At 38.7% G+C, this 27,984-nt stretch overlaps 1 protein-coding gene across 4 annotated transcripts in view; it reads left to right on the top strand.

Moving 5' to 3' along the window:
* Positions 1–27,984, top strand: part of EGF (epidermal growth factor) — a 105,175-nt gene that overhangs the window by 28,048 nt on the left and 49,143 nt on the right. For all 4 annotated transcript variants that reach the window (XM_042935684.1, XM_042935685.1, XM_042935686.1 and 1 more), the window contains exons 4-11: positions 78–305; positions 1,146–1,348; positions 18,008–18,133; positions 19,443–19,565; positions 20,597–20,719; positions 21,608–21,733; positions 22,795–22,931; positions 25,727–25,875. In XM_042935684.1, the coding sequence (XP_042791618.1) occupies positions 78–305; positions 1,146–1,348; positions 18,008–18,133; positions 19,443–19,565; positions 20,597–20,719; positions 21,608–21,733; positions 22,795–22,931; positions 25,727–25,875 (1,215 nt within the window). The remainder of the gene's footprint in view (positions 1–77; positions 306–1,145; positions 1,349–18,007; positions 18,134–19,442; positions 19,566–20,596; positions 20,720–21,607; positions 21,734–22,794; positions 22,932–25,726; positions 25,876–27,984) is intronic.

The following is a 27,984-nucleotide window of genomic DNA, read 5'->3' as shown; positions in this document are numbered from 1 at the left end:
TCTGAAACACTGAAAGAGTTGGCCATTTAAGTGACTTTACCTTCAGTTATGTGTCTATGTAATGTGCTTGCTCTCAGGTTTATATTTTGGTCGTCAGAGGTGGCTGGCAGCCTCCACAGAGCAGATCTCAATGGTGTGGAAGTGAAGATTCTGTTAGAGACATCAGAAAGAATAACCGCTGTGTCACTGGATGTGCTTGATAAACGGCTTTTTTGGATTCAGAACAGTAGAGACGGAAGCAATTCTTATATTTGTTCCTGTAATTATGATGGAGGTTCTGTGCATTTTAACAAACACCTTATGCAGTAAGTTGTGCTTTTGGTGTAAAAAAGAATAGCTGTTTGAAGTTTGTCCAGTGGTTCAGCACAGACTGGGGCGTCCAAAAGACTTGAGAACCAGTCCTAGATTTACCATTTATAGGACAAGTGACTTGTCCTATAATATAAGAAAATAATATCCTATATTAGGATAATGTCCTATAATATAATAATGTCCTATAATATAAGAAAAGATTAATCACTTATAGGAAGGTCACATGACTTCTCAGTTTCCTTTAACGTGCGGATAATAGCAGTAGCTATTTTTTGGGATTATTGTGAAATTTAGTAAAATTAATTAAGTAAAGAAATGCAAATAAAAATAATTAACAGAGTTTTGGCATCTGGTAAGTTCTCACATGTTGGTTACAGTTTTGTTTTGTTTTTTTTTTTTGAATTACTATGTCACGTATTTGTGAAGCACCTATGTTTCATTTGATTTACTGTCTTGCCTGTAACTGACTCTCCTGCTTATGGTAAGAGGCAGAAATTAGTCAAGTGTGAAATGGATACAACGAGAATGCACTCTTACACAATTCCTATTTTCTTCTTTGTTTTATTTTCATCACACTTAAGTGCTGATTAGCAAAAGAATGAGACAATGAAGTTTAAGCTAGAAATCATATCCCATTAACTCAGATTATGACTACATAAATAAAATTTTAAATTTAACATCTGCTTCTAAACCTAAAGGAGAAACAATTGGAAAGGTAGGTAATTAAAATTTAGTCAATACACTGAAATGAAGTGAAATGTTAATAAGCCCAGGAAGAAGTGTTCTGCTATTATTTATGTTTTTTTTTCTGTTTTTTGTTCTTTTTTTTTAAGGCACAGTTTGTTTGCAATGTCCCTTTTTGGTGATCGTATCTTCTATTCAACATGGAAAAAGAAGACAATTTGGATAGCTAACAAACACACTGGGAAGGATATGGTTAGAATCAACCTCAATCCATCATTTGTACCATCTGGTGGAATCAAAGTAGTGCATCCACTTTTACAGCCCAAGGCAGAGAGTGATGCTTGGGCACCTGGTGAGTTATCTTTGACCTTGAACAGAGTCTGGCACTTAGTCCCCACCTGTCCACCTGCTCAAGCCAGACACTTAGGGGCCATCCTTGATTCCTCCCACTGCCTCACCCCCAATTTCCAATCTACCACCAAACCCTTTCCATTCTACCTCCTAAATACATCTCAAATATCCATTTTTCTTCTCTACTGCCACCACCATCGTCCAAACAACCAGCATTTCTTGCCTGTTCTATTGTAGTAGCCAATCAACTAATCTTTCTGTTCTTGCCTCTTGACCTTAAATAGCTAATCTGATCCATTAACTCCTGTGCCTAAAACCCTTCAAAAGCTTTCCTGTGCCTTTAGACTGAAATGTAACATTTTACCAGGTTGATCAATATTTGATGAAACTTATCTAACACTCTGTTCCTCACTGGATTCTGACTCAAGTCTTTCCATAGTTGTTATGACATGCCATCCCCTTCACATCTTTAGGCTTTTGGAGTCACTCCTTTCTCTTCCCAGACTTCCTTTCAATTCTGAGCTTCAGTATGTCCTCAGATGGACAGTCTCTGGTCATCCAGTCAAGAGGAGGCAAGGGCCCTACCCCTTATTACCTATTTTTTTTTTCTCAGTACACCCTTCACTGAACTCACCCCAAGGTGTAGTTACATATTACTTTGCTTTCTTTTTTGTTTTCTCTCCTGCTTAATTATAAGTGCCGTGCAGGCAGGGACCATGTCTGGTATGTATATATTATTAATTTATTTAAACCACCCTATATTCAGTGGTTGTTGATTTATTTATAAATGAAGAATTTTAGATAACGTTAATACAATGAGTCGATTGACTGAATCTAGTCATAGTCCCAAATTTCTACTTTTAAATGTAGGCTTCTCTGTTTGAATTCTTTAGCACATGCTTTTTTTAGGTAGGCTCCTCAATATGGCTTATCTACCATGCGAATGATGTTATACTAACATTTGCTATATGTACAAGCTTAATTTCAAGCAGGTTTTGACAGACATTTAATCTTATCCCCAATTAGCCTTGTGAGGTTCCGAAGCCGATATGGAATTGTTTGTTTTCTCTTCTTTCTATCTGTTGGATGCCACTAGGGTTTGGTAATAGTGTGGGAAATGGTAGGGACTGTGAGTCCCTGCCACAGTTAGTATATAAATGGGTTTGTTCCTGCCCTAGACATAGCTCCTGAACAGAGCTGTGGAGACTGAACAGGAGGACAGGCACGAGATTGCTGAAGGGAGGCTAGAATCTAGAGGAATTGACATTATTATTACTTACATCTTCAAGGAGGTAACTAATAGTGTAAGTGCTTTTTAACCGATTTCTTTAAAAACTTAAAACTATAACTTTATTTGTGTAATGACTATGCTTTTAATGCAAGTAATAAGGCACTTCCAAGACTAACATAAATCCCAAGAGATAAAGTGTTTAGTCAGACAAGTTTTTTTGTAATGTTTACTTATTTAAAAAAAATTTTTTTTTATATTTATTTATTTTTGAGAGACAGAGTGAGACAAAGTGAGACTGGGAGAGGGGCAGAGAGAGAGGGAGACACAGGATTGGAAACAGGCTCCAGGCTCTGAGCTGTCAGCACAGAGCCTGACGTGGGGCTCGAACCCACAGACTGTGAGATCATGACCTGAGCCGAAGTCGGACGCTCAACCGACTGAGCCACCCAGGCGCCCCAATGTTTATTTATTTTTGAGAGAGGGAGAGGGGGGTTCAGGGGAGAGAGAGGCAGACAGAGGGAGACAGGCGATCCCAAACAGTCTCAGTGCCATCAGCACCATCACGAACTGTGAGATCATGACCTGAGCTGAAACCAAGAATCACGTGCTCAACCAATGGAGCCACCCAGGCGGCCCCAGAGAAGTCATTTTTTAAAAACTGATTTACTTGAATTTGTAAAGCAGAAATTATGGGAAACAGTTAATCTGTGGGTCGGAGTGTAACATTAAATAGCAACAACCTGGTGGAGTGTTATAAATGAGATGGTGACCATATTCCACACATGAACAGTGAAACTGATATTCTGCCAGATACCTTCCATGGGAAATAGGGACTCAAACTGTCTTCAAATATGACTCATTGTCCAAGTGGTGATTACCCACAACAAAATTAGAACCAACAACTACTATGAATAATTATTGAGTGTCATTTGTAGTAGTTACAGATATGTCCATCAGCACCTCTTACATTTATGTGTAACCTCATGGTTTCCAAAGTATTTTCATGAACACTATTTTATTGGTTTGTCCACAGCAGTATTGTGAAACAGAAAGGTCAGCAATAACTGTGCTCATTTCATAACTGAACTGTTTAAAGCCTGGAGAAGTAGGGTGTGTTTTCCAAGATTACACAGCTTGTTAATGATGGATTATAGGAGAAAAAAAGCCTGGTGCTAAGTCTGTTGTTCTTTCCACCATAAACACTTTAACTCTTCAGAATCCTTCACGATTACTCAGCTTTTTTTTTGATAGGGAAGTCAAATACGATAACTGAAAGCATGAATTTCAGAAGAAAATCTATAATGATTTATTACAAAGCAGCTTCAAACAATCTGGCAAATAACAACATTTGGTTGGGAAGCCGCTGCCAGCTGCAGAGCTACAGGCTAACCTGAAATCTAGAAGACCGTGGCATTGGTGATATTGGCTCCAGTTATTGATCAAAGATTGGGCTTCATATATACTCCAAGTGTGAAGAGCTTTTGACTTCAAGGACGCTGTTACTTCAGCTACCATTAAATAGGTGTAAATTGTTTTAGTGCCTGGCAGAGCAGGAATTCTTCACGTGGGACTTAGGGTCTGTGAATCTCTTGATTGTATGATTAGACGAAAATATGCAATTGTCCCTCCCCAGGAAGATGATATGGAGCTGCCATCAGGTTCCCAAAATGCCTTCACGTTTAAAGACATACTACTCTAGAGGCTTGTTAGTTCCTTCTGGATAGTGGGCTTACAACAGGTGGATGGTAATAGTACTTTGGTTTGCAAGGCATTTAGTCACGAGATTACTTCAGTGGGGAGATAACTGAGAAGAATCGTGTAACCTGGTTGACATTATTTTTTACATAAAATGTAAGTATTTATACACATGAGAGTGTCAATAAACTTACTTCATGCCAAATGCCTAAACTATCACTTATCAAAGTATGTTCTAAAAGACACTAGTTCTGTGGGATTTTATGGGATTATTTGGGGCCAAAAAAGTTTCAGGATCAAATGGTTTAGACAGACTGGGTTAAATGAAATTAAACAGGTGTCTTTTTCCCACGTGATTTCTCAGAACCACTCATCTGGCTAAGTGCCTTGTTAGTCTCTAAGGGCCATACAACCTATGCCATTTTCCTATTTTATTTCCTACGCAGCAGTCCACTGGACTCCTAACTCTATTCTTTCTAGCCAGACCACTTTCTTGAGATCTAGACCAAAAAGAAAAAAAGAGAGACTGAGGCACAGTGAGAGTTGAACTACAGAGAAAATTGATTTAACACACTGGGGATTTATTCATAGCATATGAAAGTGAGCAGCCCCAGTGAAGACTGTCCGACCAAGGGCAAGGCCACAAAACTTCATGAGGAAGACTGCAGTCATTTTTTGGTTTAAGTAATCCATGGCTAATTGATTCGGATTGCCTGGTTATAGAGGAGCTGGCTGCAGCTAATGGCTGAGCCCCAAAGCCAAGCAGTAGAGCCACAGTTTCACCATCAAGATGGTTTTCTGATACTTCTGACCAGTTTCCTCAGGGCGGTCACTCAGTTCTCTCATCTGGGCCACACCTGCTTGCTGTCTGCACCCTCCAGGCTCAGGGTCCTGCAGTGGGCATGTGGAAAATTTCCTTATTAAGGCCTATATATTTATCTGCCTTCTGCACATTTCTACTTGGATTTCTTTCAAGGGCTTCTGGCACAAAGGAAATAATTGGCCTACCAACTTTTACCTCCCTTTACCCTGACTCCAGTGCCCCTATTTCAGTGGGTGGCATCTCACCCCATGTCCCAAGGCAGAAATCTGGGTATGACCCTTTCCTCTCTCTTTCCCACTCCCACCCCATGAAATCAACCTCCAGCTCCCACCAGTCTCCCCACTTGCCATCGAACCACTCTTGCCCTATCCGGCAGCGATCCATCCCTAATGTCCTCTTCATCAGTGTTCCTGCCTCTCTTTTCCATGCTGCAGGGAGCATAACCCTTCAGAAATCAGAGCCCAATCATGCCATTCCTTGGTTAAAACCAATCAACAATTCTGTTGCCAATAATAAAAATCCAGTTTCTTTATTTAACCTGTTCACAGCTGTTCACAGACGGTTCTCAGCTTCATCTCTTGCCATTATCTGTATTACATTCTGTGCTGCAGCCATGTTCAAAGGTTTTATTTCCTCCCACAAGACATGTTTGCTCTTTCCTCCAGGCCTCTCAGCATGTCCAAAAACATGCTTTCAATCCTTCTCTGCATGGGCTCATTTTCCTTATCCTCTGAGAAATAGCTCAAATTTCCTTCTTTCAGAAACACCTTTGCTGCCCCACTCATGATTAGCCTTGGTTAACTTTTCGCGAATAACAGATTTCCCTCACCTGTCACTTATTGTTCATCTTCCTAAATTTCCTTACTCCTACAAGGACAGGAGGATACCTCTCCATTGCACCCCCAGTGCATAGAGGACATTTTATAAATAATAGTTGAAAAAAAAAAAGAAATTTCAAGAAGCCCAGAGATACACTCAAAATGTTTTGTATAGCCTATTCTACAACAGAAAATAAGAGATTTGTTCTATAAAAAAATAAACAAACAATAGTTGGGGGAAAAAAAGAGTGGAAAGAACACCCTTTGTCACTCTCTCCCCAAAATAATATGCTGAACAAGTTTTAAAGAGGTATCATATCTAAGTGCATGTTGTTTTCGTTAGGTGCTGTAAGCCCTACCTTTCCCTTGGTGCAAGAGGCAGTCTTCACTGGGGCTGCTCCCTTTGGTTTATTATAACTAAACTCCCAATGTTTTAAATTTTTTTAATGTTTATTTTTGAGAAAGAGAGAGAGAGAGAGCATAAGCAGGGGAGGGGCAGAGACAGTGGGAGACACAGAATCTGAAGCAGGCTCCAGGCTCTGAGCTGTCAGCACAGATGCCGACATGGGGCTCGAACTCACGAACCGTGAGATCATGACCTGAGCGGAAGTCGGACGCTTAACCAACTGACCCACCCAGGTGCCCCTAAATTCCCAATGTTTTAAATCAGTTTTCTCACTTAATTCCCATTGTGCCTTAGTGTCTTTTTCTTTTTTCTTTGAATTGATCTAGTTCTCAAGAAAGAGGTCTGAGCTAGAAATAATCATTTTAGAGGCCGCATGGGCTGCTGCATTGGAAATAAAATAGGACAATGCCACAGGCTGTCATCCTTAAAAATAATAGAAATAGGGGCAACTGGGTGGTTCAGTTGGTTAAGCATCTGACTCTTGATCTTAGCGCAGGTCTTGATCTCAGGGTCATGAGTTCAAGCCCTGCATTGGGTTCTGTGCTGGGCATGCAGACTACTTTAAAAAAATAAACAGCAACAACAACAACAACAACAACAACAAAAAGAAATAATATAAAGAGTCATAATTATTGAGTATGTAAAGAATTATCTCCTCTGGCTTTACCCATATTATCTCATTTAATCTTCACAACAACCCTATGAACTAGGTATGATTATTATTACTATTTTATAGATTAAAAAGCTGAGTTGCAGAAATGTCACAATATCTTGTTCAAGGTCACACTCTGGAGGAATTGGGATTTGAACCCAGAGAGAGTGACACCATGCTTCTTCCCCAACCACACTCTTACTATTATCATTTCATATCTTAGATTTTGCCTTATTTGTTTCAAAAAAATCTGTAATTTGGTGTATTCTTATCTATCCATGGCCTCCTAGTAGTTAAATGCTTTGGTGTGCACAGATCATGGGGCCAAAACCTATTTCTCTCTCTTTCTCTCACACACATGCGTGCACACACACACACACACACACACACACACACACACACACACCCCTCTCCCCTGGCTGTCACAGAATTGATCACCCAATTTTGTTGGTGTGATTAAAGTCACTAAGCAACAATGCTCTCCTGGCTGTCCCAACACCCACATTATTATATGAATCTCAGAGCCAGTGTGGGAACTCCTTTGTATACAGTGTTAATGACATTATTTTAAGCTCAGCTTCTGGTGATTTTTTGCAACTAGTTTGCTCACAGACTAGTTTTTATAAAAGGTCCAAATATCTTTGGATATTTTATAAAAGGTCCAAATATCTTTGCTTTCTTCTGTGTTTTTTTCTTTTTGTATTCTGTAAGTGTAGATTCCAGTGGGGCACCTAAGTGGCTCAGTCGGTTAAGTGTCCAACTTTGGCTCATGTCATGATCTCACAGTTCACGAGTTCAAGTCCCAAGTTGGGCTCTGTGCTGACATCTCAGAGCCTGGAGCCTGCTTTGGATTCTGTGTCTCCCAATCTCTCTGCCCCTCCCTGGCTAGTACTCTCTCTTTTCAAAAATAAATAAAACATTAAAAAAATGTAGATCCAGTGTTATGCTCATAAGAGTTTCAAAAGCATATTCTGTGGTAAATGAAGGGTGTCTACCATCAACACTGTGCAAAATACATTGCATTCATTTCTTGCACAAAAAGTATTGCTGAATTTCTTTAGTTCTGAGAGTTTGTGAAGGAGAATTGCTCCCACCTGGAGGTCTACCTGCTCATGGAAGTAATTAGTATAGATAAAACAGCCCAAGTGGGACTCTGATTCATTTTAATTATGTCATTGCTGGAGTGTCTACTATAAAACCTTAGTTATTTGGAAACTTATAGAAAAGAATCATCCTAGAATTATGAGTATTTTTTTCACATAATTTTTCCCCAATTTTTTTATTGTAGTAAAATACACAAATTAACCATCTTAACTACTTTTTTAAGTTTATTTATTTTGAGAGAGAGAGAGAGAGAGAGTGTGTGTGTGTGTGTGTGTGTGTGTGTGCATGAGCAGAGGAAGGATAGAGGAGGGAAGCAGGGGAGAGAATCCCGAGCAGGTTCTGTGCTGTCAGCTTGGAGCTTGACGGCAAGTTTCGAACCCCTAAACAGCAAGGTCATGACCTCAGCCAAAAATCAAGGATTGGATGCTTAATCAACTGAGCTGCCTAGGCACTTCACCATCTTAACTATTTTTATTGTACAGTTCAGTGGCATTAAGTACATTCACATTGTTGTATAACATCGCCACCATCCATCTCCATAACATCCATAACTCTTTTCATCTTATAAAACCACAATTCTATATGCATCAACGATAACATCTCTCAGCCTCTGGCAATCACCATTGTACCTTCTGTCTTTATGATTTTGACTACCCTCTGCACCTCATATAGGTAGAATCATACAGTTGTCTTGTGACTGGTTTATTTCATTTAGCATAATGTTCTCGTTTCATCCATGTTTTTATTTTATTTTATTTTATTTTATTTTATTTTATTTTATTTTATTTTATTTTATTTTATTATTTTATTTTATTTTATTTTATTTTACATCCAAGTTAGTTAGCATATAGTGCAACAATGATTTCAGCGGTGGATTCCTTAATGCCCCTTACCCATTTAGCCCATCCCCCTCCCCCAGCCCCTCCAGTAACTCTCTGTTTGCTCTCCATATTTAAGAGTCTCTTATGTTGGGGCACCTGGGGGGCTCAGTTGGTTAAGCATCTGACTTCAGCTCAGGTCATGATCTCACAGTTCATGAGTTTGAGCCCTGTGTCAGGTTTTGTGCTGACAGCTCAGAACCTGGAACCTGCTTCAGATTCTGTGTCTCCCTTTCTCTCTGCCCCTCTCCCACTCGTGCTTGGCACACGCTCTCTCCCTCTCTCTCTCTCTCAAAAATAAATACACATTAAAAAAAATTTTTTTTAAGTCTCTTATGTTTTGTCCCCCTCCCTGTTTTTATATTATTTTTGCTTCCCTTCCCTTGTGTTCAAGTCCTCACCAGTGAAGTCATATGACATTTGTCTTACTCTGACTAGCTAATTTTGCTTAGCATAAGACCCTCTAGTTCCATCCACGTTGTTGTGAATGGCAAGATTTCATTCTTTTTGGTTGCCAAGTAATACTCCATTGTATATATATATCACATCTTTATCCATTCATCCATCGATGGACATTTGGGCTCTTGCCATACTTTGGCTATTGTTGATGGTGCTGCTATGAACATTGGGGTGCATGTGCCCCTTCGTTATTTCATCCATGTTTTAACATATGTCAGAATTTCCTTCCTTTTTAAGGCTGAATAATATTCTATTGTGTGTATATACCACATTTTGCTTATTCATTCATCTGTCGATGTATACCTGGGTTATTTCCCTGTATTTGCTGTTGTGAAAAATGCTGCAATGAACATGGGTGTGCAAATATCTGAAGACTCTGCTTTCAGTTCTTTTGGATATATACCCAGAAGTGAATTGCTAGATCATATGGTATTTTCATTTTTAATTTTTTGAGGAACCACCATACTATATTCCACCCAGTAGCTGTACCATATTATATTTCCACTGATGCTTATTTTCTGTTTTCATATAATTTGAAATGATCCAGTTCAAACACCTACATCTCTTTGTTTTTCATAAAAATCTTAGTAAAATATGGGTGGCTATATCTTCCTAACTTTATAAATAATTGTTGATATTTTGTTAATGACTAGGATCAGATTTACAAAGATACATGTCACTGGGCATTCATCAGACTAGTGTGAGACAAAGCTCGGTTTTATTTTATTTATTTATTATTATTTTCCATTTGAGAGAGAGACAGAGTGTGGACAGGGGAGAGGGGGAGAGGGAGAGAGCGAGAATCTTAAGGAGGCTGTATGCTCAGCCCAGTGCCTGACACAGGGCTCAATCCCACAATCCTGGGATCATGATCTGAGCTGAAATCGAGTTGGATACTCAACTGACTGAACCACCCAGGTGCCCCCAAAGCTGCATTTTAAATGCAGGTTTGCACTGACACAAAATTGCTACTACTTGAAATGTCTTTTAAATATTTTGAATGGTTCTTTTATCGTTTTTATGTCTTCTTTCTTGCTGTCAGCTCTTACTTTTTGCTGTTTTTCTCACGCCTGGCCATTGACTCTGTTTATTTTCTAATCTGAGTTATTTCTTTGCCATTTATTTATTGGGGAAACCAGATCATTTGTCCAATAGAATTTCCACATTTTGGTTTTTGCAGATCATAACCCCATGGTGTCATTTAACATGATTCTGTATTTCCTGTAAGCAGGTAGTTTTGGCCTAGAAGACTGATCAGATTCAGATTTTTTTGTAAGACTAATTTATAGGAGCTACTGTATGCTTCCTACTGATCACACTAGGGGACATGTAGTGGCTAATTCTGGATCTTATTGTGACGTTCAAGTGTCATTAGCAGTTCAGGTGTGGCCAATGTGGTCCATCCGTTGTAAAGTTTCCCATCAACCTTTCACATAATTGTTTCAGAAGCTATTGGTTTTCATTGCCTAGAGCCATTTTTTTCATTAGAGTTTCAAAGTGATGACATTCTAATTGTATCACCGCTTATGCATTTGTTAGCTGAAGAACTTTTCTACATCAACTATGATTTCCCTGGGGAGGATCTTTTATAGGAAATGTAAATTAAATGTTCAGTTCTTTCCCTTATCTGTTTTTGAAATAAAGGGTCTTTAAAAAAATGTTCATTTATTTTTGTGGGAGAGGGAGCGTGAGCAGGAGAGGGGCAGAGAGGGAGACAGAGAATCCCAACCAGGCTCCGCACTCTGCTAGTGCTGAGCCCCAGGTGGGACTCCAACTCATGAACCATGAGATCCTGACCTGAGCCGAAATCAAAATCAGACCCTAACTGACTGAGCCACCCAGGTGCCCCAAGGGTCTCTTTTTAAGCATCTTGATAAACTCATAGATTTAAAAAATATTTGACATGTGTCTATTCGTTGCAGTTATTATCATTTTGACACTCAAATTGTACCATCTTTCTCTAGGAAGAGCCCTGAATTGAGGCTTCTAGCCTTTGTGGGAGAGATGACCAGTAGGGTCACCTCAGCTGCCCTCTCCCAGTAACTGGCCCTGGTAGTCTGGAAACCTGGGCTGAGGCAATGTGTGGGCTTACTGGAATCATGCAGTCCCTTCTGCCAGCCGGGAATGCAGTGGGGGTGGGGAGTGACAATGGGAGTGGCATTAACACCTTGCATTTCCATCTCTGTGCTGTGGGGTGCCATGGTCACACTCATCAGAAATGGCTACAAAATAAGACTGAGTGGGCCCAAGGGGCTCTTCTGAGAGTGAAAAGAATGTGCAGTAAAACCTTGGTTTGAGAGCATAATTCTTTCCGGAAACATGCTTGTAATCCAAAGTACTTGTATATCAAAGCTAATTTCCCCATAAGAAATAATGGAAACACAGATGATGCATTCCACAACCCCCAAATATTCATATAAAAATGATTACAATACTGTTATATAATACAAAATAATAAAGAAAATACAAAATATAAAGAAAAATAAACAAATTAACCTGCCCTTACCTTTGAAAACCTTTATGGCTGGTGTGAGGGAGACAAGAGAAAGGAGGGTTATTGTGTAGGAGGACTTTCACTATCACTGACAGATGTTGAGTACAGTATAGTATTTTTTTTAAATTTTTAAATGTTTGTTTATTGTTGAGAGAGAGACAAAGCATGAGTGGGTGGTGGGAGAGAGGGAGACACAGAATTTGAAGCAGGCTCTGTGCTACAAGCTGTCAGCAGAGAGCCTGAAGTGGGGCTCGAATTCATGAAATCATGACCTCAGCTGAAGTCGGACACTTAACTGACTGAGCCACCCGGGCATCCCTACAGCACAGTATTGATAAAATCTTGTCATCTACTGTATTTAATGTAACTGGCAATAAGGCAGCAGAGGAAAGGGTCTATATCTGCAGGCAGCCTGACCTAGAATGAAGCAAAGCATTCCTGAGCTTCCTCTTGTATGGAAAAGCAAAGGACTGTCCATAGGTGCTTTGAAGTGACAAAAAACACACTAGTGCCAGTTGTGGGCACCCTCCAACATTCTGAAAAATCACAGATTTCTGTGGCCTGAGACTGAGCATCCAAGCATGGGAGACAATCACCCACAATCCAGAGAGAGGGAGGAGAGAGAGAGGGAGGGAAGAACCATTGGGTCATTTGTGATTGTTATGTTTGGTGTCATGTACTACTCATATTGCAAGACATCACTCACTTATGAATTTAAAATTTATTAGAAATGTTTGTTCGAGGGGCGCCTGGGTGGCGCAGTCGGTTAAGCGTCCGACATCAGCCAGGTCACGATCTCGCGGTCTGTGAGTTCGAGCCCCGCGTCAGGCTCTGGGCTGATGGCTCGGAGCCTGGAGCCTGTTTCCGATTCTGTGTCTCCCTCTCTCTGCCCCTCCCCCGTTCATGCTCTGTCTCTCTCTGTCCCAAAAATAAATAAAAAACGTTGAAAAAAAAAATTAAAAAAAAAAAAAAAAAAAAAAGAAATGTTTGTTCGTCTTGGGGAACACTCACAGAAAAAATTACTCGCAGCCCAAGGTGTTTTACTGTATTTTTTAACTGTTCAGAGGCTGTTGATTTGTTTACGTTCTGATTCTTAGAGGAATTTAGATGGATCAGGATACCAAGTAGCTGAATTCTGGCTAAGCGGTTTTTGTTTTTATTGTAATTGGGAATTCCAATAGCACAGAATGACCATTCTAGTATTTTCTTCCTTGTTATTGCTATTAACAAAGAAGAATAAATATACAGTTTGGAAAGTTTTTAAGGAAGTTGAAGAAGTCATTTACTCAGGGAACTCACTAATGAGTAAGACAATAAATAAATGAAGCAAAAATATAACTAGGTTCTTATAGAAAATATATTATAGGGGCACCTGGGTGGCTCAGTCGGTTAAGTGTTGACTTCGGCTTAAGGCCTGATCTCGTGATTTATGAGTTCAAGCCCCGCATCCGGGTCTGTGCTGACAGTGGAGTCTGGAGCCTGCTTCAGATTCTGTGTCTCCCTCTCTCTCTGCTCCTCCCCTGCTCATGCTCTTTCTCTCTCTCTCAAAAATCAATAAACATTAAAAAAATTTAAAAAAGAAAATAAATTAGAAATAACATATAGGTTTCTATAAAAACCCATAGTTATATATACACACACATACAAGTGTACGTATATGCACAAATATATATATATATATATATATATATATATATATATATGTATATAAAGAAATGGGGTCTACAACCAGAAGGCTTGAGCTTGAGTCCCAGATTTACCCCTTATTACCCATATGTGATCCTAAAGACATTATTTCCTAATCCGTAAAATGAAAGATCATGTGTGCTCTGATTAGTCAAGGGCTTCTTTTGAAAATTAAATGTGAAGATGTAAATGCTTTATAAAATGTTATTCCAATTTTTTATTGTATATGCTAAATACCGGATGTGCTAATATTTAGTTATAAGGCTGGTTAAAGTGAATGGGTTCAAATGGAAGAGACTAGGAAGGCTCTGTTGATGAGGTGAGTCTTACACTGAATTTGAGGTATGGAAAAGGTGACCAGTGAAACAAAGCAGGTTGGGGAATCCCATGTGCACCGTTTCAGAACGGGCCAGGGTAAAATTTACAGATTTACTCAGTGTTAGAAAAGCTCACGAGAGCCTGTGTGTTAGGCAGGCATTTATTGAAGGCGCAGTTGGTGGTGGACATTAACTCCGTGATTAGGAGCTTTAATGTGATCTCAGAGGTAATTAAGCTGCACTGCTGGGCTCTGGGAAGGGGTGTTATTTGAGGTCAGCCGCAGTGGTTTTCAGTGCTAGCTTTGGCCTAATTTGAAGCTGAAGAACAGGAGCAGATTAAGAAGATTAAACAAAAATATAGCCCTCAATCCTCTATGTTTTGCCACTTCCTAAAATGACCTTTTAAAGTGTTTGGTGCCTGAATTCAGGTCGTATCCTCAGCCTAACCATTTAGAGGAAATAGTGATTGCTTTCCTGCCCATCTTCACCATTAAAGAGTGATATATATTTCTAAGGAGTACCATTAAAACCATCAGCAGCATGGTAGCATGGAAGGAGGCTTTGACTGGTATAGTCTGACTATCTGAGTTCTAACCTAAGGTTGACTGGAAATTCAAGGAAAAACTAAGTAAAGGAGTTAAGTCGCAGGTGACATGATCACCGCTTTGTTTGTGCATATATCCTGTATGTTTGAGGTATACCTGTGCTGTAAAAGGCACCATGCTAGATGCCGTTTGGACTATGAAATGTGAATGGGATGCATGCCTTATCCTCAGGAAGCTTATTGGTTAATGGAAAAAGGATGTACATACATAATTGTGATGGCAGTGGGATGGAAGGTGATGATAGTAAGAGCAGAGGTGAGCACAGGTGAGAGGTAGGAGAAGAGTACAAAAAAGAAATAAGTAATATTAGATCTAGATTAAGAACAGAGCATTTCCCGTACCCTGGATGCTAATTGTTTTTCTTCATTAGGCAGTTTGAATCCCTATTAACACATCATAAGCAGTAATTAAGGTTTGAGACTCTTTAGCAGTATAAACTTAGAGGAATTTACCACAAACATCTGGCTCTGTACAGAACCGTAAAAATTTCATTTTTAAAATATGTGATCTCAAAGCATATTTATTCCAACACTTTTATTTCATAGATTAAGGTTAACTAAGGTTAAAGAGTTAATGATTTGATGTAAAGGCAGAATCAAGACAGAACTCAGTTTTCCTAGTCCTTAATTAAGTACTTGCCTATCATGCTGGATTTGGAAAGGTTTTTATAAGGGATATTCATAGGAAGCATAATTCCTTGAGTTTTTTGTTACCAAGAAAACGGAAGCACTTTGGTGCCATTAAAAGGCCAACTCCGGGGACTGCCTCTCCACCTACTAGATAGGGTGCTGCTGGATTCATGAATCATTTAATAAAGCCAATCAGATCTTCAAATTAAAAAAAAAATGCCAAGTCAGACCTTTCTGTATTTTTGTTGTTGTTATTCTCTTGCAAAATTTATAAATTCAAAAATAAATATAAATTTTAAAAATACATTTAAAAAAAATTTGAAGTGGGTGCATTTGTCTCCTAATTTTAGTCATTTACTTTTAACATTTGGGTCATTTTATTTTTCATCTTGCTTAGTTACAATTTGAACATGTGAAGCATGTAGGAACCTGAAAGCAGTGTAATTATACATGTGTGATTAGTGTAAAAACCATAGACAAGAAACAAAATTTTGGGAATCAGTATCCAAGACGCTATTCAATGTATATCTGAACTGATTCAGTAGGTAGGTAATATTGCAACAGTATTGAATAACTGGCAAGATTTATTTCATATTTAATTCTGTCATCATGTCCTAATAAGTTAAATTTTTTTAATGTTTTATTTATTTTTGAGAGAGAGAGAGACAGAGCGTGAGTAGGGGAGGGGCAGAGAGAGAGAGGGAGACACAGAATCCAAAGCAGGCTCCAGGCTCTGAGCTGTCAGCACAGAGCCCGGCTCGGAGCTTGAACCCATGAACCGCGAGACCTGAGCCAAAGTTGGATGCTTAACTGACTGAGTCATCCAGGTGTCCTGAATAAACAAGTTTAAAATCACCAAGGAAATAACACAGACTTGCTAAAAGGAGGTATTTATAACTGAGGTGAGGCTGGGAAGTTTCATTGGTACATTCAGTATTCAGTGTTTGAGGTATTCCTCAAAGTGTGTGTGAAGACTTACAGCAACAGAATCGGAATGATTCCTGAAATGCAGATTCCTGAGCCTTTCTCTTGATTTTTACCAAATCAGAATCCCTAAAGGGTGGCATGCCAGGTAGTCTCGACGCACACTAGAGACATTTTCAAGAGGGCAAGAATATGTTATGTTTTCACTGTGTCATGGTGTTATTGGTCAAAAAGAGTGTTTACTGACTTGAAATAGAAGGAAATTGGTACAGTCAGAGTAAGGAGACATCTTTATAAGTAGATAAACAGGGACCAGAGGAAGAGCCCTACACGGAGAAAGAATGGCCTCAGCTTCTTGCACTGCTGAGCTCAGGCTGTCACTGGTTTGTTCCCTGTGCCATTCACAGCAAAGCTGTGTTTTTAGCAGAGCTTCTGTTGGGTCCTTTTCATTATTCACAGGCTCTCACTGATCTCAACCCCTCCATGACTTCTGATCCATGACCCCGGCCTTCTTCCCTTACTGTCACCTCTTGCCAGAGTTCTGGCTTCCATTTCTACTTGGGTCCTGAAATCTGCCCTCAGACTCAAGCTTAACTCTGTATCTCCAAGAACATTTTACAAATTATCCTGTCGTTGTTAAAATTGGTAAAAGAGAAGAAGGAGCACAATTTGAGCAGGGATCCATGTGTTACTAGTTTGTCTCTTGACTCTGGCTCTGAAAATCGAAGGTGCTAAGTTGGCCATTTGTTGTTCCATATACTTGGCTAATTCAACCCAAACACCTACCTCACGAAGCAGATTCTGCTATTTACCCTGGGCTATTTTGTAAAACATGGAATACTGGCTGCAAAAAACTCAGAAATTTGGGGACAAGATATATGGCAGTGGTATATTTTAAGTCTGAAAGATGTTCTTTTTTTTTTTTTTTTTTTTTTTTTATTTTTGGAACAGAGAGAGACAGAGCATGAACGGGGGAGGGTCAGAGAGAGAGGGAGACACAGAATCGGAAACAGGCTCCAGGCTCCGAACCATCAGCCCAGAGCCTGACGCGGGGCTCGAACTCACGGACCGCGAGATCGTGACCTGGCTGAAGTCGGACGCTTAACCGACTGCGCCACCCAGGCGCCCCTGAAAGATGTTCTTTAAATAATGATCCTAAAAACTGAATATATAGATCAAACCTATAACTATTATATTTAAAAAAAGATGTTCTTAGGATTGAAGCTTTTTTGTTTCTTAAACAGGTATTTCGTTTTCAGAATTTTTGTTTTATTATTATTCTTTTTTTATAAAAGTAAATCAGAATGAGTGAAATAAAGGGGATTAAGAGTACACTTATCTTGGGGTGCCTGGGTGGCTCAGTCAGTTGAGCCTCCAACTTCAGCTCAGGTCATGATCTTCTGGTTTGTGAATTGGAGCCCCATATATGTCTCTTTGCTGTCAGTGTGGAGCCTGCTTTGAATCCTCTCTCTCTCTCTCTCTCTCTCTCTCTCTGTCCCCACCTCTCAAAAATAAATAAACACTTAAAAAAGGAGTACAGTTATCTGGATGAGCACGAGAAATGTATAGAATTGTATACGTATAAATATAAATGTATTTTATTATATATTATATATGTAGTAAGTAAAGCAGAAATGAAAAACTGATAACTTGTGTTTAGTGTTTATAACCCAAGGAATGAAATCTCCAGCTAATTAGGATGTCTGATCCTGAGTGCTTTTGTAGGAATAATACAATTAGAGAAATAAGTGGGTTGCCTCTCTGAATGCTTCAGAATCCAGACTAATACTGTTTGGCTCCAAAGCAGTGTCACCACCATGAAAGACAACACCCCTTCTTTTGTCACAGGGAGATTAGACTTCTAAGAACCACGAAGGGATCAAGCAGTGTCCCTTGTCAAAATACACCTCCACTCCAAATAAACTATCTTCTTTTTTAGGTCAGAAACTCTGCAAGCTGAGGAAAGGTAACTGCACAGGCAGCGTGTGTGAGCAAGACTCTAAGTCCCATTTGTGTACGTGCGCGGAGGGGTATACTTTAAGCCCAGATGGAAAGCACTGTGAAGGTAACGTGTGGGGTAGCTACCTAAAACAAGTGTAGCCCGCCTGAGCTAGGGCTGTTCTCCAGTGGGTCATGGAGAGCCTCGAAGTGAAACCAACTTGAGGTTTCTCCCCTTCCCCCCCCCGAAACATAATTTGTTGTTGTTGTTGTTGAAGCCTTTGTAATAACTTTCAGATCTCCTTTATGTCTTGTGTTCCTAGATCAAATTCTCTCAGAGGCTACTCAGAGCTGGATATAAGGCAGGGATTCTCTGAGTGGACTCCATGGACCTCCATGGGTTTGATAGTGAGCAAAAATGTCAGTATTTTCAGATCTTTTTAAGATAGTAAGATTGTTTCATAACTATCATTAGATCCTCAAAGAGTAAATGAAGTCCGCACCTTATCCCATAAAGGTGTGACAGGATCTTGAGACACTGTGCACCAGGACTGGTTATCTAGGGCTCCTCCTGTTTTGAAGCTTCAGGCCCAATTCAGTAAACCCAGGAGAAGTACTGTATCCTTTCTCCTGGGAGCTCCAGTGAGTTACTAATGAAGAGCACTCAATGGCTACAGCACACATTCAGTAGAATTGGCTGGGGTGAGAAGTCAGGTAAACTTGACACCTAAGTATGGGTTAAGTATATGTCTCCTGTTGACCTGGACTGGTGGGGGAGAGCCATAGCATAAAACAGTGGCCTGGAAGGTTGGGTTTCTGTCAGAATGAAGCTGCTGGGGAATGTTCCTACATTCAAGGCTCCTGTCAGCCTTGAGAAGGCTGAAGAGCAGAGCAAGGATGTCCTATTCTTATTAAGAACTTTCACGAGCCCCTGCCTTAAGTGGCTGCATCTTTTCATGGGAAATTGTACTACTTTTTCCTGAAGGCAATTCTAGTATGAAAGCACAGATGCATTTGAAAGTATAAACTGTGACAATAAAAATGGTTTCACAACAATTGAATTGACTTCTTTAATTCTTTGTGAGAGTAGCAGAAACAGTCTTTCCATGGTCAGTTACAGGAAATACAAGCGTGAGATATTCTACTTTGTGCTGACTTATTAGCAATATTACAATTTATTGAAAAAATAACCATCTGAGGCTGCCTGAGTGGCTCAGTCAGTTAAGCGTCTGACTTCTGCTCAAGTTATGATCTCACAGTTTGTGGGTTCGAGCCCCCCATCAGGCTCTGTGCTGATGGCTCAGAGCCTGGAGCCTGCTTTGCATTCTGTTTCTCCCTCTCTCTCTGCCCCTCCCCCGATCATGCTCTGTCTCTCTCTCAAAAATGAATCAACATTAAAAAAAAATAACCATCTGATTACCGTTGTCGTTGTATAGATGTCAATGAATGTGCCTTTTGGAATCATGGCTGTACTCTTGGGTGTGAAAACATTCCTGGATCTTATTATTGCACATGCCCTGTAGGATTTATTCTGCTTCCTGATGGGAAACGGTGTCATCGTAAGTATTTATTGCATTATTTTCTTTCATTTTCAGTGATGTTTCTAAGGTGGCTATGAACTGGGTTGGTAGGCCTTGATCAGCAGTATGCATCGGAATTACCTTGATAAGTTATTATGTACATGAGTGACTGGACTCTACGCAGGCCTATTAAATCAAAATAAGGTTGGGAAGCAACTATATAAATTTCTCTCTCTATATATATTTATTTCTTTTTCCATATTTATTGTATATCTCTGAAGGGTAAGTATATAAAAAACATAATCATAATACATTATTACATCTACAACGCTAGCTGTAATTCTCTGCTATCATCTAATATCCAGTTAGTTTTTATGTATAATCACAATAGCATTGTTGTACCTGAGAATATTAGCAATAATTCCCTAAGAACCTCAAATGTCTAGACAGTGTTCAAATTTTCTTACAAAGTTTTTTTCAAACAGTTGATTTGTTTGAATAACCATCCAGACAAGAGCTGTTAGTTTTCCAGATGAACTTGCAAATGATTTGGCTGAGTTCCATTTAAAAAAATTCGGAATAGGGGCACCTGAGTGACTCAGTTAAGCTTCTGACTTCAGCTCAGGTCAGGATCTCATGGTTCATGGGTTCGAACTCCGCTCTGTGCTGACGGGTCAGAGTCTGAAAACTGCTTTGGATTCTGTATCTCCCTCTCTCTCTCTGCCCCTCCCCTGCTCATGCTCTATCTCTGTCTTTCTCTCAAAAATAAAAACATTAAAAAAAAATATTTTGGAATATTGATGACTAATAACTTTGAAAATATTATTTGACATAAAAGAAACTTAGAGGAAGCTAGATTCACTTTCTAAAATGATAGATCTTTCTTTAATTTTTTTAGATTTAAAATTTTTCTTTATTTTTACAACTTCCTTACCAAAGTATTTCATAAATGTCTGGTTTTGATTTAACTTTCTCTTTTTAGCATAGCATTTTTTTATTATCAGCTGATTTTGCTAAATTTCTACAAATCTGGCTTAACACTAATCTTGACCTTATGCTTCATTGATTAGAATTAATTTCCTGTCCAAGCAATACATCTAAATGTAGCCATGACTGTGTTCTGACATCAGATGGTCCCATATGTTTCTGTCCTGAAGGCTCAGTGCTTGAGACAGATGGAAAAACATGCAGTGGTAAGTTTATTTACTTTTTGTTTGTTTGAAAACATTAATTTTCTTAGTGACACCTAAAAATTGATCTTATTGATAAAGGAGAATAGATTTTTCAACATTACACATAGAAAGATACTTATGCAACGAAGTACCATATAGGTTTATATCAGGTTTTGGTTTGTGTGTTTTTTTTGTTTTTAGACAGCATAGTGTAGTGGTTATGAGCAAGGGCTTTCAAGTTAGATAGCTATGCAGTAGCATTACATTACTAGCAGGCTTACTTTGGACTAGTTACTTGTTCCCCCCTTGTTCTCATTTTTCTCATCTGTAGAAGTTAATCATACATGCCTCCTGTATTTGTGGCCAGCATTGAACAAGACGATGGATGCAGAGTTCTTAGTCTATCCCTTGCAGCTAATAAATATCTTTCTACTTTGATCTTCATAGAGACTAAAGCATTACGGAGGGCTGGATGTAACTTAAAATTAGCATAAGAGTTATGTGTAGCTTTTTTTTTTTTAATAAAGCAAAAGAAATCAGGAGGCCAAAAATACATGGAGAAAAAATATATTACTCACCAGCAAGAGTTAGACTAGCTGTCAAACTCATCAAAAGATATTTCTTATTGCAGCCGCTGGCAGTGCTCTTGTTTTCAAGCTCAGTGACAGAACAGAGGACAAGGGCTGTTGGGATGTGAAGGGTTAACATTCAAGCTATCAGGTTATAGGAAAATGGAATGTAGTGACATTTTGTTCTTAGGGTCTGAAAAATAAACTTGTTTGCAGCAGTATAAATGATGATGGAGATAGATTTAAAAACTAATATATACTTGGCTTTTTCAATATTTTGATGAAAAATTGTTATATTTTTGAATGGCATAGCATCATCAGCAAGCGATTGTTTTTATAGGCTGTTCATCACCCGATAATGGTGGATGTAGCCAACTCTGCCTCCCTCTTAGCCCAGTATCCTGGGAATGTGGTTGCTTTCCTGGGTATGACCTACAACTGGACAAAAAAAGTTGTGCAGCATCAGGTTAGTGCTGTGGATGTTTGAACGTGTGTCTCTGCAAAAAGATTATGTGAAAACATTTTATTTAGAAAGATGGAGAGTTAAATCGCTTTTGGCTTCTGAGTAGAAAGTCTGAGTTTTTATTTTTGGAAATGGAACACAAAATCACATTGTAAATATAAATAGGAATCACATAAATAATAATCATTTTGAGGAATATCTCTAAGTCAGTTAGCACTCAGCAAATATTTACCATAACATCAAGCATGGGATGCCAGTATATGTGAAAGTCATGACCGGAATAATCTTTAGAGATGTTTAATAAATATTTGTTGATTGATTTGATTTTCATCTCTGCAGTGAATGTAGCTATCATAAGACTTTGACAAATTCTGTCCTTTTTATGTCAAGATTTAATATGTAGTTGTATGCTTGAACAATTTTTTCATCTTCTGACATTGTATCTCTTGTGTCCCTCAGCAGCTTTAGAAATCCTAGGTTTATACGAAATTAATGTCATCTCTCCCAAAGTTCATTATGCCTGTGATCTGGGATCACATAATGATGAGCTTACAGAGTTTTGCCTTAGACCTCAATACTCTTAGCTTCTCAGGGCCTTAGTGAATATAGTGTAATCTGAGCTCTGAAAATTATCAGGGGTCTTGTTATTAACTCAAATAATCATGCCTTCTTTTCAGAAGTGCCCAGGCCAGCTAAGTGTATTTATTTGGACATGAATTTATTTGGACATGAATCTGCTAATATTAATATGTTTCCATATGTGTGAATCAAGGAGATTATGGCACTAAGACTTGCGTCTTCTAGTTCTGGTGTTCACTATTTGATGCTGGCTCTTTTGACAAGTAATTTGCACTTTAAAAGCTGGCACCTAGACAGAGGGGAATCTGGTAAAATGTTGTCTCATACAAGAAATCGTCTTGCCTGTCTTAACCTACACCACACTGGTGGGAAATTATGAAGACGAGAACTGCAGAAAGCGGGTACAATGAAAAGGAAGAGTCAGAAGTGTTTTCTGGGTTCCAAGGCATATTTTAAACAGAGCCATACTTGAATCTTGTTAACAGGACCACAGCCATTTTTGCTGTTTGCCAATTCTCAAGATATTCGACATGTGCGTTTTGATGGAACAGATTATGGATCCCTGCTCAGCCAGCAAATGGGAATGGTTTTTGCCCTTGATCACGACCCTGTGGAAAATAAGGTATGGTTTTGTCGCCTGAACAGATGTGGCTGTGCTTTAAGGACAGAGTAGAGGATTTTATCCTAACAGATGACCTGAGCTACTTGAAAATCCTCTGCTAAGCTCAGAATGATTAGGCACAGAGAAATGTAGGAACATCGTTTGGCAAATTTTAAGGGTGTTCCTGTTCTCATAACACTGCCTTGGTCCTTATTGTGATTCAGCCATTTTATTGGGAATGATTGGGCAGAATCTTAAATTTAGTTTCATCTTTGGAGGTGAGGATGGGAGGTTAGCAGAGTGCCATACACATAGGAAGACTGCCATAAATAGGTTTTTAGTTATTTACTGATAGGGGAAGGAGTGGGTGGGGGTGGGACATTGCAAGTATGGGTTAGTAATCTGCATTTAATATAAGTTCTTAAAGATGGAATTCAATGACCTCTTAATCATGGCAATCAGAAACACAGATTTTATGACTCACATGGGAATGACAGTCTTACAACATTGTTTATATAATAATCAATTTTACATGAAGTTTTAAAAATTTCTGTATTATCACCTGAATCAACTGACCATTTGATCTTTAATTTCTGGTCATATTTGTGCTAGGTTACAGTGTGCTTGAAATGATATGTTACACTGTCTTGTGGAGGTTAATTGCCCAATAATTATAAATTTACATAGCGCTTAATTAATCATTTAATTATTACGAGACAGTGCATTAATTCCTAGAATTTTAAACTTTGTATTTTTGTTTCTTCCTGATTTGAAGGAAGCAGTCTGGTAAATGGTCAAAAGAGGCAGAGGGAAGCAAATCAACTCTTTGTTTAATTGCTATGGATTGATAGCCAAATATAACTATATTTGCAAATAGAAGTTTTGTACTTAAACACTAGCAAAAAATCCTTCTCTCTTTTCCTTGAACTGAATTTAGATAATTCCATGGAAGAATTATATTAACAGAAAGAAATAATTAATAGAAACAATCAGTTCAAGATTCATTTATTACCAAACTAGTTTTTTTTTCCTACACAGTCAGCGTTCTTTATAAGGTGAATAAAGAGACCTAGAATGAACTTGCAGTCATGTGGCTAGTTTTCATTTCTCTGGTCCAGTTCTCATTTTCTTGCTTTTTAAACCGTGGTCCTTGGGCCAGCAGTATCAATGTCACCTAGAGCTTGTTAGAAGTGCAGATTCCCAGGCTCCACCCTGACTCCTGAATCAGAATCTGTATTTTAACAAGATCTCCGGGTGATTCATGTGCGCATTTGAGTTTGAGGAGAAGAGCTCTAGCTTAGTGTTGTTTAATATGAGAAGTACCCATTTTTGTGTTATGGAATAGAACCTTTTCTATTTTATCTAATGATAGCTCATTAGATAATGAATGTTTATGAACATTCTCATCATTGATTACAGGTTTATGTGCATATATGTACTCACAGCTAAAATTCCACACATGCTATCATTAAATTGTCATCTGACTCATGGTTAATACTCTCACAAAATTCTGGTACCTGTTTGCTAGTCTGCATAGTAGACTGAAAAAGAGCTTTGCACCTGCAAGGTATGTTCTGTTAAACAAGGTGGATTAATTAAAATGAAATTAAATGTGGTTAGAGATGAAAGAAACTTTGGCAAATATCTAGTATAACTTTGTCATTTTTACAGTTGAGAAAATTGAGGTGAAATGACTTGGGCAGCACAATTAAATAAATAAGGGCCAAACCAGGAAAGGAACCTGTGTTTCCTGACTTGTAGTGAAATGCAGTGCAGTGGACTGAGCAGTAGAAGACACAGCCCAGCTTGTAGCTGCCACTAAACTGCTTGCTCATCACTGTTCACTTTCAGGCTATAGAAGCCATTAGAGTTCAAGTATAATGGCTTTGTTATTAACCAATGATCAAAGATTAATAAACTACCAAGTAGCAATAGAAATATGTGTCAAGCACAGGTCTAAGGAGATATATATATATATATATATATATATATATATATCTATATCTATCAGTGATATATATATCACATATAGACTCTTGGTTTCCTCACTGATTAAGTGGGGATAATGATACCAAATGCATTCACTGATATATATATCTATATAGATATCTGTGATATATATATAGATATCTGTGATATATATATCTATATAGATATCTGTGATATATATATATAGATATCTGTGATATATATGTATCTGTGATATATATATATATCTGTGATATATATATATATCTGTGATATATATGTATCTGTGATATATATATATCTGTGATATATATATGTATCTGTGATATATATATATCTGTGATATATATATATATATCTGTGATATATATATGTGATATATATATCTGTGATGTGATATATATATATCTGTGATGTGATATATATATATCTGTGATATATATATATATATATATCTGTGATATATATATCAGTGAATGCATTGAATATATATATATAATTGAGTATATATATAATTGAGTATATATATAATTGAATATATATGTATAATTGAATATATATATAATTGAATATATATATATATATATATATATATATATATATATATATATATATATCAGTGAATGCATTTGGTATCATTATCCCCATTTAACCAATGAGGAAACCAAGAGTCTAAGACATCTGGGAAGCAGCAGAGGTGGAATTCAGTTGCTGGTGTGTCTATCTCCAAAGTCAAGCTCTTAATGATTACACTGTATGATCTGAAGGTTACCAACTCCATTTGTATATATTCCACATTAATTTTTTAAAAGCAAATCAGAGAGAAATGCCTGTGTTCTTTTTTGTAGATATATTTTGCCCATACAGCCCTGAAGTGGATAGAGAGAGCTAATATGGATGGTTCTCAGCGAGAAAGGCTTATTGAGGAAGCAGTAGATGTGCCAGAAGGTCTTGCCATAGACTGGATTGACCGTAAATTCTACTGGACAGACAGAGGGTACGCTTCCACCTTCAGTTTTAAGCCACGTGGGATGGGAGTGATGGAATAGATAATACCGCGGACCTCATCCTCCACTTTGTACTCAAGAAATTGTGCTGGGCACTTGGCTGGGACTGGAGGAAAGATGCTCCTAATGCTGTCCATATTCCCTCCACTCCCCCACACCAACAAGCAGGATGTTCCTCCTTTCATCAAGATTGGATCTGTATCCAAGGGAGAATTGTGTGGACCAAGGAAGTAGCATGTGTTTTCACACTTCAGGCTGTGGTAATCAGAGAAATGCAAAGCCTGTCTGAATGCAATCAACAAGCATCCTCTGAGCACCTGCTATGGATAAAGCCCTGTCCTGGGTATTGTGGGAAATGCAAAGGAGCGTGAAGAGCTGTCCATCTTTGTGGTCAGCTTACAATTTAGCCAGGGAGCTAAGGCGCATGTACACAGGCAAAACCAGTACAAATGCTTGGTCTACTTATCAGTACAAGAGATGTATAAATAAGGCCATACATAAATAAATGCCAAATGAGGGTTGTACACATCCAGAGCGAGTGATGGAAGGGGCTTCAGGGATTGACTAGCCAAACCCCCTCATTTTATAGACTAGAATCCACACGCTGGCTCCTTGTTAATAAGCATGAAGGAGGGAGCAGGGCTTTACGTGGGAGTTGTGAGGAGAGTCCTCATGAGATTGGAGAGATGGTCTACTTTCCCTTATGTGGGAAAGAACAGGACTAGAGAGAAATTGTGATATTTCTGCCCTCTGGGCACACTGCTCTTGGGGCTGCAGGAAGGGCAGCTGCATTTGGTGTGTGTGTGGCCTGTGTGAGCCTCCCAGAATGGTGTGGGGTGGGGGAAGGAGGGTGAAGGATGGGGGAGAGGGATGGGTGAAGGGGCTGTTCCTCTTACGTGTGCTCATGAGAGCCCAGTCCTTGCTTCTGAGATAGGTAGCTAACCAGAGAGTACAGGCAGCTGTCACAGGACGGTTTTGGAAATGCTCTGTGCTCTAGGATGTTTTCTCAGAGTAACTTAAAGTAATGAAATGTAATGGTAGACAACCTGAACATCTGGTACCTACACAACTGTGTTAAAGCAAAAGAAGATAGAATTAATTAGGATATCACCTCTATGAAATCAGTGGTCCCAACACAGAACTCCTTCCAAGTTCCAGGGAACAGGTTTATATGCTTGGGGGTAGGTTTTCTATGTTCCAGAAAATCTTCTTTGGTCTAGATAATCCATGGGAAACAAATGGTGTTCTAAAAATTAGCCAGACGTATGGTGTGCTGTACAGTTATCAATAATATGGTACTTTTATATCCAGGGCAAGTATATTTTCATTCATTCATTCATTCGCTTAAATGTTTCTTTCTTTATTTTTTGGATATTTATTTATTGAATCACTAAAGTGCATCAGACACTGTGCTAGGAGCTTTATATCGATGACACTATTGAAAAAGTAAGTTTTCTTGTCCCCAATTTAAAGATTAAAACATTGAGAATTAAAGAGGTAAAATAACTTTCCCGATGGCAAGCAGCCAGCAAGAAGTAGATCTGGAATTTCAGTTGTGGTAATGATAAAAATCATAATAACAGCCTCCTCTGTGTTGAACCTACTTGAAAGGACGTTTTAAAATGTCAGCTGTGCATAATAACAGAGCTTGCACACGGCTGTTCTCAGAAGGGTAAGCGTTGATCAGGACAGCAGATGTCAGGCGCTCTTGGCCTCTCTGAGCATGCCGGGTCTCCTCATATTTCCCACATGTGCATGGCACCTTTAATTTTAACAGTGTTTGATTAATAGCCCCGTGGTACCTACAACAAGGCAATGCCTTCAGGAGATCGTCACACACCTCCGTGTCCTGGAGAATCCAGACCTCAAATTTCCTAGTTCATTGAGTTCTGTAATAACAAGCCCTTCTAAGTCCTCTTCCCTCTAACGGCAGCTGTTACAAGAAAACCTTTAATTTGTCTGGAAATGAGAGGTTTATAGTTTGAAAACCTTGATATTAGCTAGAAATTGGATTCAAATAACTGAGATTCCAAGTTCATGATATTAGATTATATGGGAACTTTTAACCAATTAAAAGAACCAGAGTGGATGCTTACAGT

Source organism: Panthera leo, chromosome B1 (genome assembly GCF_018350215.1).
Source record: "Panthera leo isolate Ple1 chromosome B1, P.leo_Ple1_pat1.1, whole genome shotgun sequence".
Taxonomy (NCBI): domain Eukaryota; kingdom Metazoa; phylum Chordata; class Mammalia; order Carnivora; family Felidae; genus Panthera; species Panthera leo.
The sequence above is the reverse complement of the archived record's forward strand: the minus strand, read 5'-3'. Positions and strand labels throughout refer to the sequence as shown.